Source organism: Podarcis cretensis, assembly GCF_951804945.1.
Source record: "Podarcis cretensis genome assembly, chromosome: 4".
Classification (NCBI taxonomy): domain Eukaryota; kingdom Metazoa; phylum Chordata; class Lepidosauria; order Squamata; family Lacertidae; genus Podarcis; species Podarcis cretensis.
Window position 1 is genome coordinate 3,642,600 of NC_137173.1, and position 16,034 is coordinate 3,658,633.

A 16,034-nucleotide genomic window follows, 5' to 3' on the forward strand; every position below is an offset into this window, starting at 1 on the left:
AAGGCAGTGAAATGCTACTCGTGTGGACGTCTAGGCCATATGAAGAAGGAATGCAGATATCCCAGGGCCAAGACAGAGCAGCGCAGAGAAAGCTCATCGCGTGGAAGAGGCCAGAGCAAAGGTAAAGGTCCGGTGTCCAGGACAACGCAGCACAAGGCAATGGTCTCACGCTTCACTCCAAAGGTTGCAAAAGTCCAGAAGACGTCTAGATCTTTCTTCGTTGTTGATTCAGCAGCGACCCACCACATGTGCAACGATAAGCGACTGTTCGTGTCTTTTACACCACAGGAAGGTGCGATTCACCAGGCGGATGACCACACAATCCCCAGTCAAGGCTACAGAACTGTTGTTCTTCACAGTTTGGACTTATCGATACAAGATGTACTTTACGTACCAGATGCCACACACAATCTACTCAGTGTTGCGCAGCTGAATGAACGGAACACTGACGTTTCCTTCAAGAACAAAAAGTGCCCCATCACAAAGAAAAATGATTATGTATTGCATGCTGAATATGTTGATCGTTTGTTTTGTATTTTGATGATGTTGTGCAGGATGAAACTTGTTGCATTGCAGGTTCTAACAAAAGTTTGCATGCAGGATGTATTCATGATTATCACAGGAAATTTGGTCATTTGCATTTTGAGGCAGTATCTAAAATGCCTGCCTTGGTTGAAGGTATGACTATTAAACCCTGCAGGTACCACATGAAGTGTAAGGCATGCGCAGAAAACAAGGTGAAAATGGCTGCGAAAGGTAAGGTGTCTAGTAGGGAAGCTACAGAACCATACCAGGTTGTTCATGCTGATTTGGTTGGACCACTATCGCCCTCTTTGGGTGCAAACAGGTACTTCATGGTTCTCATTGATGCATTTTCCAGGTATATTTATGTGTACAATCTCAAGCAGAAATCAGAGGCTTTTCCAAGGTTCAAGGAATTCTGTGCTTGGTTGGAAAATGTGCATGGTAAGAAGATAAAGACTCTTTTCACTGATCGCGGGGGGGAATTCACTTCTCAGCAGTTTGAAGCTTTTCTGACTGAGAAAGGAATTCAACACGATTTGTCTAGTCCTCGCTCGCCATGGCAGAATGGACTTTGCGAGAGGGCAAATCAAACATTGCTTCAGGGTATGAAAACCTTGCTGCATGATGCAAATCTTCCAGAGAGTTATTGGGCCGAATCTCTCTCGTGTTTTACTTACAGTTATAATCGCAGGTTATCTTCAGCGATTGGTCGTAAACCGTATGAGAAGATGTTTGGCAAGAAGCCATACATCAAACACATGAAAATTTTTGGTTCTGACATGTGGGTTCACACACCACAAAGCTCCAAGTTAGACAAGCGTGGATTGCATGGTATCTTTCTAGGTTATCAGAAAGGTTCTTACAGAATAATGATGACTGACTCTAAGACAATTAAGCTCACAAGAAGTGTTGAGTACAATGCCAAGTGGGGGGAGAATGTGGGAATCTTCCAATGTTATCCTGATGACAGTGATGAAACTGAGGATAGGCAACAACAAAAGCAGCCGCAACAACCCACACCCATTGATGAAGGTTCTGATTCTGAGTCTGAAACTGAATCGGGTGATTCAGAGGATTTCAAGAGTGCGAAAGCCTCTATGCGACCCTCTGAAAGCTCTGATCAAGAATTGGAAGAACCATTGTTCACAATAGGTCACTTTTCTCCCAATAAGGAAGAGGAGAGTGTTGAAGACTTACGGCTAATTCGCAGGTCACAAAGAGCCACAAAAGGCAGGCCTCCAAAGAGATTTGCTGATGAGTTTGCTAAGATAGCAGTAGTAGATGTTAAAAGCTCCAAGAAGGTATTTGAACGTTCAAGTTTCCAAGAAATCCAGGATTTGGATTCAAAGGATGCTGAGCCATGGTTAAATGCCATGAAGGCTGAACTTGATTCCTTAGAGAGGAACAAAACATGGGAGCTTGTTCCAGTAGTTCCAGGAATGAAACTGCTTGGAAGCAAATGGGTCTTCAAAGCGAAGACTGATCAAAATGGCAAGATAGTCAGACACAAAGCCAGATTGGTAGCCAGAGGTTTTGCACAGGTACCAGGTGAAGACTATCACAAGACCTACTCACCCACAGTGAGGTATGAGAGCATTAGGCTTATGCTCAAGCTAGCTGCAGAGGAGAATCTACACATTAGTCACCACGATGTGAATACAGCTTTTCTGTACGGATCTCTAGGTGAATCACTTTATATGCTTCCACCTGATGGCGTACAGGTAAAACAGGGATTTGTTTGTGCTCTGAAGAATTCCCTTTATGGTCTCAAACAAAGTGCACGGTGTTGGCACACAAAACTCACTGAAGTATTGTTTTCTCTAGGTTTTAAGCAAGGGAAAGCTGATCCATGTGTATTTGTCAAAGAGGAGGGGCAAAAGAAGCTGTATTGTTTGTTTTATGTTGATGATATTCTGTTCTTTTGGGAAAATGTCACAATGTACAATAACGCCCTAGCTCAACTGAAAGAGCACTTTGACATGAAAGATCTTGGTGAGGTAAACAACTACCTATCTCTGGAAATCGCCTGCCAACCTAGCAGTTCGAAAGCACCTCCGGATGCAAGTAGATAAATAGGGACCGCTTACCAGCGGGAAGGTAAACGGCGTTTCCGTGTGCGGCTCTGGCTCTGGCCAGAGTAGCGATGTCACGCTGGCCACGTGACCCGGAAGTGTCTCCGGACAGCGCTGGCCCCTGGCCTCTTAAGTGAGATGGGCGCACAACCCCAGAGTCTGTCAAGACTGGCCCGTACGGGCAGGGGTACCTTTACCTTTACCTATCTCTGGAAATAGAGAGAGATCAAGATGGTAACATTCTAGTACACCAGTCACGAAAAATTGCTGATGTGTTAAGCAAACTAAACCTGATGGATGCTAACCCTGTAGACACACCGATGACAACAGGTTATCAGGTAGATGACACTGAAGAAGCATTTTCTGACACTACACTATACAGAAGTGTGCTAGGCAAGCTAAACTTCATTGCCAGATGTTCAAGACCTGACATTGCTGTCAGCTGTAATTTGCTAAGCAGACAAGTCAACAATCCTACTGTTAAGGACTGGAAAGCTCTGAAACGCATAGCGCGGTATTTGAAAGGCACTATGCATTACAGACTGAGATTTAACAATCAGAAGTCTGGTGGTCTTGAGATATTTGCAGATGCAAGTTTTGGAAGTGACACTACAGACAGGAAAAGTACGTCTGGAGTTTGCTATATGTACAATCAGGGTCTATTTGATTGGTCATGCAAGAAGCAAACAACAGTTAGCTTAAGTACTTGTGAAGCTGAACTGAATGCACTGTCTTATTCACTTAAGGATTGTGAATGGTTGTTACAATTGTGCAAAGACATGAAAAGTCCTGTCAAATGTCCAATCCAGGTTTACCAGGACAACAAAGCATGTTTGGCTTTGCTGAATTCTGAAGGTTGTAAGCAAAGCACGAAGCACTTGCAATTGAAACTGCAACATGCTAGGGAACGTATTCAGAAAGGACTCGTAACGGTGTCCTATATGCCAGGTAATGAAATTCCTGCTGATGTATTGTCCAAGGTTGTATCAAGGGATCAACACTGTACCTATGTGCAGAAGTTGGGTTTGTACTGACATTGTACGAACACGGTGCCCAGTGATGTTCACAGAAAGGGGGAGGATGTTGGTTTCTGCTTCCTTCACTGTGCAGCGAAGTGCTTGTCATGAGACATTGTTTACATTCCACAGTCAGAGTTGCTGTTGGGTTTCCCACGGGAAAGGGAGACTGGATGTGATGTACACTGGTTTCCTGTTTTTCACAGTTCTCTCGGTGTTTCAGAGGAGAGAGGTCGCTTCTCTGCTCTCGCAGAGGCAAGATGCATGTCTGTAATCTCTCAGCTTTGAAGTGTAAATAAACTAATGTAAAGTATGTGGCACGTACTGCTCATCCTTCCGCTGTGCACAGGAGACTGCAAATACAACAAGAAGATTATTGTTTATGTGAATGCACAGCCGGTTACGTCTTGTGTGTTTGTCCATTCCAGGAACAGCATTCCTGACCCAGATGTTCACAGGAAGTCCGTAAGATGATTCCCCTTTCAAACAGGATACGTGCGCCTAGGCCAGTAGGGTCCTCTTCTCCGGCAGACGGACAACCCCTTCCCCAAAGCCCCTCCCTCCCCCACTTCCCCATGGGGGTGCCCCACATCACCCATCACTCACCAGGATGGTTTTGAATCACCTCCAGCAGGTACAGCTGAGCTTCCGACAAAATATTAAAATACAATAGTCCATCAAATATTAAAGCTTCCCTAAACATAATAACAACCACCATCCATTTTCATTCCACTGAATTAGCAATTAAGCATTTCTGCAAAGGGAAATGGCAGAAAAAAGCATAAAAAGCATAGATAAGAAAGTATTACTGATTTATGATGAGAATAGGATTTATTTCTTTTGAACTTTGCTTGGTTCCTCCTTGGCAGCCAGTGCGATTCTTTCAGCAGGGCTCGAACTCAGGACCCGCTGCCTTGAGGGACATCTAAGAGCAGTTGGGCAGGGGAAAGGTCTCCCTTGGGAGGTGGGGGACTCTCCTTCCTTGGAGGTTTCTAAGCAGAGATCGGACGGCCATCTGCCCTGGATGCTTTAGCTGAGATTCCTGCATTGCTGGGGGTTGTAATAACAACAACAACAACAACAACAACAACAACAAGAACAACAACAACAATAATAATAATTTATACCCCACCAATCTGGCTGGGTTTCCCCAGCCACTCTGGGCGGCCTCCAATCAAACACTAAAATACAATAACCTATTAAACAGGGCTGCCTGTTTAGGGAACTAGACCCGGCCCCCTCTTGCTTTGGGTTGGACTAGATGACCCTGGGATCCCCTCCTGTCTCTCCACTCCGGAATTCCAGGAGGAGCTTCCTTGCCTCCTGCAAAGCCCTTTTCCCTGCAGGCTCTTCCTCTGGTTTCTGGCCAAGGGAGGGAGATGCTCAGAGTCCAGCCAAGAGCCTCACCCCCAAAAGGATATCTGGGCATGGGCGGAGCCGGGGGGGCAGCTGCCCCCTAAATCCATAAAAAAAATAAGAATCTGAGGTTCTGCCAAGGGAGAGAGGGCTGAGCTGGGTGGACTCCGCTTTGCAAGGGTTAAAGGGAAGTGAGCTGCTTTCCTAGAGAGGACAGGAAGCAGGGGGGGCAGGTCCTCCAGCTCCAAGGTCCCTCCCTCCCCAGTCCTTTCCTGCAAGGAAGGGGGGGGGGTGTTGCTTTGTGTCTCTCCTGCAAGGGCCGAATCGCAGCCCCCTCCTGGGATCTGGTGAGTCTCCTCTCTCTCTCTCTGGGATCTGGTGAGTCCATAGCTGTCAGCTTTCAGATGTGAAAATAAGGGATCAGCAGCCTCACCTATCTAACAATCCGGGATAGCAGCAGGAAGCAGCGGGGAAACGGCGCTGGAAAAAGGGAATTTCCCGCAAAAAAAGGAAGGTTGCCAGCTATGGGCGAGTCTCCTCTCTTTCCCCCCAGAGGGTGCAGTGGGGAGACGGGGGGGGGGGTCCCAGGGCTGCAGCAGGGGAGGGGGCCTGGGGGGGCCCTGATCTGCTCATGTGGGGGGGACCCCAAGTCAGGGAGGAGGAGAGGGTCCTGCCAGGGAGGGGCCAGGTCTGCAACGCTCTCCTTCCTGCAGATCAGAGGATCCCAAACTCATTTGGCCCCCCGCCCCCCCCCCCCCCGCTTCAGAAAAGATCTCCCTTCTTTAAACAAAGGAGTCCCTGGGACTTTAAATCTGTGTGAATTCGCTCAGCCTCATTGCACAACAGAGGAAACATCTGCAAATGGTTTTCCAAAGCTGGACGAGGAGGTGGACTAGCCCCCCCCCCAAAAAAAAAAAACCACTGGGAGGGAGGAAGGGAAAGTAGGAAAGAGAGGCCAGGAATAAAGAGAGGGATCCCAGCCCAGAGTCTGCCTGCTGCATTGGGGACCAGTTTCCCAGTCGTCTCCTAGGGCAGCTCCCCACGGAGGCCACTGCAGCAATCCCCTCGCACCCAGAGCAGGGCATCCCAGGACCACATCGTCTCTGCTCCAAAGGGAGTGTAGCTGGAAAACCAGCCGGAAATGGGCGCTGCTACTCACCGAGCCTCCAGGGACCTTGGCATCAATGGCTGTGTGTGCGTTAATAATAATAATAATAATAATAATAATAATAATATAAGAATAAAATATTACCCTCCTAAATTTCAAGGGAGATGTCTTTGGCCCTGCCCACTTGGCCCTCAGGGGGTTGGCCAGATACATACCTGGCCCTCAGAGCAAAGAAAAAGGGACCCCGCCCCAGAAGTCTATTCTGAGAGTGGCAGAGAGTCCAAGTGCAAGAAAAGGAGACAGAAGCAGCAGAGTGGGTGTAGGTGTGGGGGGCAACTCCTGAGGACCCCCACTAGAACCCAGCATCCATTTTTCACAAGATAGAAACGACTCCTTTGTCAGTAGGTTCTGACTTCATCAATTAACTGGAAGGATGGAGAAACCAGGTTGATTCATCTCTCAGAAATCCCTTCAGTTGCCTCCACATTTTGCATTGCTAGAAGGCTAGAGGCTGCCCAGGAGGACTCCATCTGGCCTGGGGTGGGGCCTGAAGCCTCATAAGGACTGCATGCTGCTTGCTGCCTGCTGCCCAGGAGGACTCCCCTGAGGGAGTGCCTGAGGGTCCTGCTCCTTCCTGCCACTTACCACCTGGCCCAGGGCGGGGCCTGACAGGCCTCACTAGGACAGTTGTTACTGCAAGAGGGGCACAGAGTGTTTTTAAAATGTTTTTTAAAATTTTCTTTTGGATTTTTTGTATGTGGGGGGTGGGGGTGGGATGGATGTTTGGTTAGGTTTGGGGAATTTTTTTTTTATTTTGATGTTTTTGTAATTTTTACATTTTTGTTGTTGTTGTATTGGAGGATGGATGGCGGCTAACAGATTGAGGTTGAATCCTGACCTGACAGAAGTACTGTTTTTGGGGGACAGGAGGCGGGCAGGTGTGGAGGATTCCCTGGTCCTGAATGGGGTAACTGTGCCCCTGAAGGACCAGGTGCGCAGCCTGGGAGTCATTTTGGACTCACAGCTGTCCATGGAAGCACAGGTCAATTCTGTGTCCAGGGCAGCTGTTTACCAGCTCCATCTGGTACGTAGGCTGAGACCCTATCTGCCTGCGGACTGTCTCGCCAGAGTGGGGCATGCTCTGGTTATCTCCCGCTTGGACTACTGCAATGCACTCTACGTGGGGCTACCTTTGAAGGTGACTCGGAAACTACAACTAATCCAGAATGCGGCAGCTAGACTGGTGACTGGGGGCGGCCGCCGAGACCATATAACACCGGTCCTGAAAGACCTACATTGGCTCCCAGTATGTTTCCGAGCACAATTCAAAGTGTTGGTGCTGACCTTGAAAGCCCTAAACGGCCTCGGTCCAATATATCTGAAGGAGCGTCTCCACCCCCATCATTCTGCCCGGACGCTGAGGTCCAGCGCCGAGGACCTTCTGGCGGTTCCCTCATTGCGAGAAGCAAAGCTACAGGGAACCAGGCAGAGGGCCTTCTCGGTGGTGGCCCCCGCCCTGTGGAACGCCCTTCTAGCAGATGTCAAAGCGATAAACAACTACCTGACATTCAGAAGACATTTTAAGGCAGCCCTGTTCAGGGAAGTTTTTAACGTGTGATATTTTACTGTATTTTTGGTTTTTATGGAAGCCGCCCAGAGTGGCTGGGGAGGCCCAGCCAGATGGGCGGGGTATAAATAAATTATTATTATTATTATTATTATTATTATTATTATTATCATTATAGAGACTTGTTTCTTCTCCTCTTCCTCCTCCTCTTGTTCCTAGCAAGGAGCATCATGTTGCTCAGGGAACCATTTCCCCCCCCGTCCTACAAATTCTATAACAGAACAATGTATTTGCTTTGTAGGATTTGCTAGAGCTTCTCATTTAGACAGGCAGAACTTGGCAGAAGACCAAAGGGTTCCTTCCGATCTCTCAGAGGCTTCCAGAGAGCACAGATGGATGAGCAAGACTCAGCTGGCCCTGGAACAGGAAGAGGCCATGCCAGCCAAACTGGGAGCAGTGGGGGGTTCTGGGAAATCCCAGTGCAGAAGATCCTGGGTGAGGAGGACACCCTCCGCTCAGAGGTGCAGAGCAAGCAGTTGAGGCAGTTCTGCTGCCAGGAGGCCAAAGGACCGCGAGAGGTTTGCAGCCGACTCTACCACCTTGACCATCAGTGGCTGAAGCCAGAAAGGCACACGAAAGCTGAGATGCTGGACCTGGTGATTTTGGAGCAGTTCCTGGCTGTCCTTCCCCTGGAGATGGAGAGCTGGGTGAGGGAATGCGGAGCGGAGACCAGTTCGCAGGCGGTGGCCCTGGCCGAAGGTTTCCTCCTGAGTCAGGCAGAGGAGAGAAAGCAGGTGAGAGAGACTTTCCTCTGGATACTCCCAAGGGGCTCCAAACAGGACAAAGAACATCCCATAATGGTCTGCTGATGGCCCATCCTTTTTCTGGGAAAGCATCCATGGAATGAGATCTCACACCCTTCAAGTCTTTGTCATTCTCTTTCTAGCATTTCTCACCATTCTCTGTTTTGAATCCTTGTTTCTTTCTCAGGGAAAGGATCACTTTGCAGAAATGGACCTGGATTCCTGTGAGGCAGAGAGGCCTCCGTTGGACACCAGAGTGAGGCCACTGGGTAAGGAGGAAGGTGGTTTCTCTCTGTTTGGTCTCATTCTGTTGGTTTTCCAATTCATCTGAGGGTTCTTTTCATCTTGTTTTGGGGGGAGACAGTTGGGAACAGGGGTCCAGAAGAGGGGAGATCTATTTCTGCACAAACAAACATATTAAATGGGCACAAACGTCCAAATGCACTCAGCAGGTAAGACTTTCTCAAAGGCCCATCTGTAGTTAGAGATGCCCTGTTTCACCTGTGAGAGAAGCAGGCACTCCTGGCGTCCTGCTTACCTTTTCTCTCTTGCAGGTGACAGAAGGATGCCGGCAAGACCTCCTGATCCGCCTTTTCATGGGGGCAGAAGGGAAGCAGCGGCTGTGGAACCAGATCAGGTCAGGGGAAGCTGCCTTGTGGGGACAGAGGCCGAGGGATGGAGCAATGTCATGGACTGGTTGGGCACAGAGGAATGGTGGGAGGAAGCAGCCAGGGAACCAGGAAGGGAAAACGGCTCAGAGCCGAAGGAGTGGAGGTGGAGGAAGGATGAGCGGTCAGAGGGAGAAGCCTGGGAAGAGGAGGTGTCAGAAGCTGAAGGGGAAACAGGGCTTAGTGAGCTGGGAGACTCTGTGGCAGAATGCAGTGCAGAATCAGAAGCAGAAGAGGAAGGAGGTGAGTGGGAGGAGGGAGGTCAAGAGGCTGAGGTGAGTCAGGAGAAGTAGGAGCCACCGGTGGCTCCCTCTCCTTCTGCCAGAAGCCACCCTCCCTGCTTGTCTCTCAGAGCCAGGAGACCCCCTATAATGCAGGAATCTCTGCTAGATCATCCAAGACAGATGGCCATTCAAAATAGGCTTATTTTATTTCTAGATTGATAACTGAATGCAAAAATAGGTATCTAAGCAGTGGACAAATGAGAACAAATAGCGGCCTGAAAACACAAGATGGAGTACCACCTATTTGCACAAAGACGAATACGCATAATTAAAATGCAGAATAAAATAAGCATCCATAAATAAAATGTGCAGTGAAGCAATCCTATTTAAACAACACCGCAATTTACAGGAAGGAAACAACAGAGCATTGTGGAGCTGATCATATTTGTGCTGTCTCAGAGGAGGACATTTCCCTTTTTCTTTTAGGGTCCAGTGTGCTTTGAAGATGTCGCTGTTCGTTTCACGGACGAGGAGTGGGCGTTGCTGGATCCTGACCAGAGAGCTCTGCATAAGGACGTCATGGAGGAGAATCGTGGGATCGTGGCCTCTCTTGGTAAGGCTCCCTGTGGGATTGTCATATCTGCCTGGAAATACAAAAAATACCTTTATGTGACCAACCTCATATATTTTCACAGAGCTCAACAGAGCCCCCTATAACACCTGGGAATCTAACACCCCCACAATAAACAGTAAATTACAGTTTTTTCTTTGAACAATCTTCTTCAAATTATTCCTTTTTCTACCACGATTGGGCTGGTCTGAACTGCCCAGGCCATATTCAATGTCAGCTTCAGAAAGATAAGTAGCTTCAGGTTTTCTGTTTTTGCTCCTGTCAGTCTTGGGTTGACCAAAGAGACGACTGACATTGGAGATGGAGGGGATGCCATGACTGGGCCAAACAAAATTCATCCCAGAGAAGAACTACACTTATTGAATCTCAGGAAAAGTAGCGGTGATGATGATGATGATGATGATGATATTAATACAGTGTTGCCTCGGTTTACAAACTTAACAACAACAACAACAACAACAACAACAACAACAAACTTAAAATTTTCCGGAAGGGGACTGTTCTTAAATCGAGGTACCATTGTAGTAATAATAATAATTTTTTATTTCTACCCTGCCCATCTGGCTGGGTTCCTCCAGCCATTCTGTGCGCCTTCCAACATATATATAAACATGAAACATAAATAATTATAATCTGATCCCATATAAAAAGAACATTAACTTTATTTTTATTTTTTACGAATCAATTTTTATTGTTTTCTTTACACAGTCATTTTACAATACATTAAATCAGATATATACTTTTAGCTCTGCCGAGCTTGCTACTTCCCTCCTTCCACTCAGCAGGTATCCCTTATTTTCTCCAGTCGCGTATTTTAATTTCTAACCTTGTATCTGTCTTATACATTGTAGGAGTTATTTCAATCCTGCCAGTGCTTTTAATTTTTTTACAATTATCCTTTAAGTACACAGTACATTTACTCCAACTTTCCTGAAATCTCTGATCGTCCTGATCCCGAATCTTGCCAGTCAGTTTGGCTAATTCCGTGTAGTTCATCATTTTTGTCTGCTACTCCACAATGGTGGGAACTTATTGTAATTTCCAGTTTGGTGCCAATATGTTCCTTGCCGCATAAATAGCCTTTGGTCTGTTTTCTTAACCTCCTTCCCCTTCAAACCCAACAAAAAAGCCTCTAGTTTTTTGGGAAAGGTATATTTAAGTACTTTCTTAAGTTCATTATAGATCAACTCCTCAAAATTCTTGACTTTATCACAAGTCCACCACATATGATAGAAGTCTCCATCCACCTTTTTACATTTCCAGCATTTCTTATCCCTCATCCTATACATTTTCGCCAGTTTTACTGGTGTCAAATGCCACCTATATATCATCTTCATTAAATTTTCTTTTAAAGCCGTACACGCCGTGAATTTCATACTTTTGTTCCATAATTTTAGCCATGCATCCAGTTCAATAGTATGCCTAAAATCTATATCCCATTTTATCATTGCTTCTTTCACCTCTTCAACTTTTGAAACCATTCTAATAACAAATCATATATCCTAGATAGTATTCTACCTCTGCCTTCCTCTAATTCTAACGGAAATCTTGATTTTTTTATCCTTAAACCCGGCTTTCCTTTTATCCTCACTCAATATATCATTCACCTGATGGTATTGCAACCAACCTGTAAACATGCCCTCTCTTTACTCTTATGGTTTAAGTTTTAACCCTTGTTCCAGTTTTCTAATAATTTCCTCATAGGTGGCTCACCTTCCTTCCATATTTATCCATATTTACTTTTTTAACTGTCAGTACCTCTATTGGTGATATCCACCATGGGGTTTTCCTTTCCAATAAATATTTGTTTCTTTCCCATACTTCATAAATTGACCTTCTGATAATTAAATAATAATAAATTTTATTTATATCCCGCCCTCCCTAGCCGAAACTGGGCTCAGGGTGGCTAACAACAATCAATAATTCAACGATTCTAAAAACATTTCATTATAAAATTAATTAAAATCAAATTTATGGCAACCAATAAGCAAAATTCTGTGTAGATTGCCAGAGGAGGGGGGTCAGGCTGTGCCCTGACTGTTGGAACAGCTCTGTTTTGCAGGCCCTGCGGAAAGATGTCAAGTCCCGCAGGGCCCTGGTCTCTTGTGACAGAGCGTTCCACCAGATTGGAGCTGCGGCCGAAAAGGCCCTGGCTCTAGTTGAGGCCAGCCTAACCTCTCTGTGGCCTGGGATCTTCAGGATGTTTTTATTTGCAGACCGTAAGTTCCTCTGTGGGACATACCAGGAGAGGCGGTCCCGTAGGTACGAGGGTCCTAGGCCGTATAGGGCTTTAAAGGTTAAAACCAGCACTTTAAACCTGATCCTGTACTCCACTGGGAGCCAGTGCAGCTGGTATAGTACCGGATGAATGTGATTTCGCAGCGAAGACCCCATAAGGAGTCTCGCCGCGGCATTCAGCACCCGCTGGAGTTTCTGGGTCAGTCTCAAGGGTAGCCCCACGTAGAGCGAGTTACAATAATCCAGTCTGGAGATGACCGTCGCGTGGATCACAGTGGCTAGGTCAGGGCGAGAGAGATAAGGAGCCAACTGCTTAGCTTGACGGAGATGAAAAAATGCTGCCTTTGTTATAGCTGTAATCTGCGCCTCCATAAGAGAGGGAGGTATCGAAGATTACACCCAAACTCTTAACGGACGATGCTGGCACTAATTGCACCCCCGCAAGAGATGGGAGTTGACCCCTCAATCCCATATCGCCCCGTCCCAGCCAGAGGACCTCTGTCTTCGAAGGATTTAACTTCAACCGGCTTCCACGTAACCATCCAGCCACAGCTTCCAGACATCTGGTCAGTGTGTCTGGGGCCGAGTCAGGATGACCATCCATCAACAGATAGAGTTGGGTGTCATCGGCATACTGATGGCAACCCAGCTGGAAACTCCGGATCACATGGTTTAAAAAACCTTTATGAACTTTTACCTTATCATACCACAGGTACGAGTGCCACCCGTACCTGTTGTCATGACCTTCTAAATCCAATAGGTCCGTATTTTCCAATGTTATCCATTCCTTTAACAATATGAGACAGGATGCTTCATAATAGCGATTCATACCTGGTAAGGCGATTCATACCTGGTAAGGCAAATCCACAGCTTTCTTTTTCATCTACCAACATTTTCATTTTGATCCTCGTCTTCTTTCCCTGCCAGACAAATCTTGACACTATTTTTTGCCATTCTCTACATTGTCCTGTCCCTTTAATCAATGGAATTGTTTGGAATAAGAATAACATTCTAGGTAAAACGTTCATCTTAACCACCGATATTCTGCCCAAAAAGGATAATTTCAAACTGTTCCAAATTTCTAAATCCTTCTTAATCTCTCTCCATGTGTTTTCATAATTATCTTTATACAATTTTTTCCCCTGTTGTCAACCAAATTCCAAGGTACCGTATTTTTTGCCCTATAGGACGCACTTTTTACCCTCCAAAAATGAAGGGGAAATCTGTGTGCATCCTATGGGGCGAATGCAGGCTTTCGCTGAAGCTTGGAGAGCGAGAGGGGTCGGTGCGCACCGACCCCTCTCGCTCTCCAGGCTTCAGGAAGCTATCGGCAAGTCTGGGGAGCCCGCGGAAGTTCCCGCACGGCTCCCTAGGCTGCGGATAGCAGCCTGCTGCCCAGAACGTGGGGCGCATTGAAGCAGAGCTCCCCGCGCTTCGGGCAGATATCCTGGTCTCCTCTAAAAACTACAGTAGGTGCGTTTTTAAAAGCTCGGGCTTCCCCCGCAGCTGGGGGGAGGGGATAATTTTTTTTTTCTTTATTCTCCCTCCCCCAATTAGGTGCGTCCTATGGGCCGGTGCGTCCTATAGGGCGAAAAATACGGTATTTCACTTTCTTAACCACCATAATTCCTGTCCTGTGTTGCAATTCCTCTGTCTCTTCTTTATTCATATTTTTACCAGCATTTTGGTCTTACTTCTATTGAGTTTGAATCCCGCAACTTTTCCAAATTCCTCCATTCTCTCTAGGGCTTTTTGTACACTGTTCTTTGGGTCTTCTAATGTTAAAACTAAATCATCAGCAAACACTTTTACTTTAAACTCTTTCGATCCCACCTTAATACCTCTGATTTCTGACACTTCTCTCAAATTCTTGTTTAATACCTCCAAAAGTGTAATATACAACAGGAGCGACAAAGGACACCCTGCCTGGTACCTTCAGAGATTTCAAAGTTGTCAGACAAATTATTATTTATAATAAGTTTGGCTTTTTGTTCTGAGTATATAGCCTCAATACCTTTCAAAAACATTTCTCCTATTCCCATTGTTTTTAGGTTTTCTTTCATAAACCGCCATGAAACATTATCAAATGCTTTCTCTGCATCAGTGAACACCAAGGCCGCTTGTTTATCATTTCTAGACTCCCAAGTATTCAATTATAGCCACTATGTTCCTAACATTGTCCTTCAGTTGTCGCCCTGGTAGGAAACCAGCTTGATCTTTATGTATTACTTCCTTTAAAAGTTTTTTTAATCTGTCGGCCAGCACATCCACAAATAATTTATAGTCATTGTTCAATAAGGAAATAGGTCTATAATTTTTAACACTCAAACCATCTGTATCTTTCTTTGGGATTAAAGTGATATACGCCTCTTTCCAGGTATTTGGAATTTTCCCTTCCTTCAAAATGTTATTCATAACCTCACACAGCACAGGTAATAATGGTCCACATAGTGTCTTATAATATTTTGCCGGAATGCCGTCAGGGCCTGGAGTTTTCCCTATCTTCATTCTCTTTATCGCCTTCTCAATTTCTTGTTCTGTAATTATCTGGTTTAATTGTTCCTTTTCTCCTGGGGGGATCTGCTGTAATTGATGACTTTTCTATTTTCTATTTTCTTACCATATTCTTTCTCTGTCTTATACAAATCTTTATAAAATTTCAGAAAGGTCTTTCTAATTTCTTTGGGGTCTTCAATGACGTTTTCTGCCTCTCTTATCTTACAAATTGTGTTTTGTTTTTGTCTTGCCTTTAATCGCCATGCCAATAATTTTCCAGTTTTGTTGGCGGATTCAAAATTCCTTTGTCTCAGTGTTTTTGTTTTCCACTCTACATCCTGACTCACCAACATAGAGAACTGAGTCTGCAACAATTTAATATTTTGATTTTGTCTTATTAGCTCAACTTTTGGTTTTATTTCAGCAGTCTCTCATTCTCCATGAGATGGGACAGGATTTATTTTTTCTTCTCCCTTCCTCTTTTCTGAAAACTGTTCTTTTGGATCAGGAATCCTCTCATTACAGCTTTGCGTGCATCCCATACTGTTTCAAAGGGTGTTCCTTTGTTTAAATTCCACTTATTCTGTAATTGTCTCTTTTGCCTAATTTACTATCTTTTGGTCATTGAATAAACTTTCATTCATCCTCCATCTGAATGATGAAGGGTCTTTTCCTTTTAACTCCAAATATAACGAATTATGTTCTGATAATGTCCTTGGGAGAATCTCAATTTTGGAAATTCTTGGCACCAATTCTTTAGAAGTCCAAATGTAATTTTTTCTACCAAAGCTTGGATTTGGACCTGGAAAGAATGTGAACTGTTTTGTTGTGGGATTTCTAAGTCTCCAATTATTTCTAAGTCTCCATAGTGTCTGATATATCAAAATGTTTTTGGTAGTTTACCTTCATTTGTGTCTCGCCTTGTCGTTGATCTATCCAAATCTGGAATAACCACACTGTTGAAATCCCCCATTACTATCACTCTCTGATCCAAAAATTCTGATAATGTTTCATTGAGCTTAGAATAAAAGTCGGCTTTTTTGTCATTAGGTGCGTAGATTTCCCCCCTGGAACGTAATTTGCACTATCAGCACTTTCCCCTCCTCATCTTTATAAATTAATTTTGGGTCATATTTCTCCATTATATACAATACAACCCCTCTTTTTTTGTTTGTGTCTGAGGCAATAAAATCTTACTCCAATCTTTTAGTTCTTAAAATTCTCTTATGTTTCCTTGCGACATGTGTTTCCTGTAAACAGGTTATATCTAAATTCCGTTTAATCAAGACATGTTTGATTTTGTGCCTTTTATTTTTATTTTTAAGTCCAT

The 16,034-nt window shown here is 45.2% G+C and overlaps 1 protein-coding gene across 1 annotated transcript in view; it reads left to right on the plus strand.

Annotated features, from left to right (window-relative positions):
- Positions 1-5,236: 5,236 nt before the first annotated feature.
- LOC307214755 (uncharacterized protein) overlaps positions 5,237-16,034 on the plus strand; it is a 46,147-nt gene continuing 35,349 nt past the window's right edge. Inside the window, exons 1-5 of the mRNA XM_079973732.1 lie at positions 5,237-5,316; positions 7,946-8,438; positions 8,635-8,716; positions 9,002-9,084; positions 9,826-9,952. Of these exons, the coding sequence (XP_079829858.1) occupies positions 8,037-8,438; positions 8,635-8,716; positions 9,002-9,084; positions 9,826-9,952 (694 nt within the window). The 5' untranslated portion in view covers positions 5,237-5,316; positions 7,946-8,036. The remainder of the gene's footprint in view (positions 5,317-7,945; positions 8,439-8,634; positions 8,717-9,001; positions 9,085-9,825; positions 9,953-16,034) is intronic.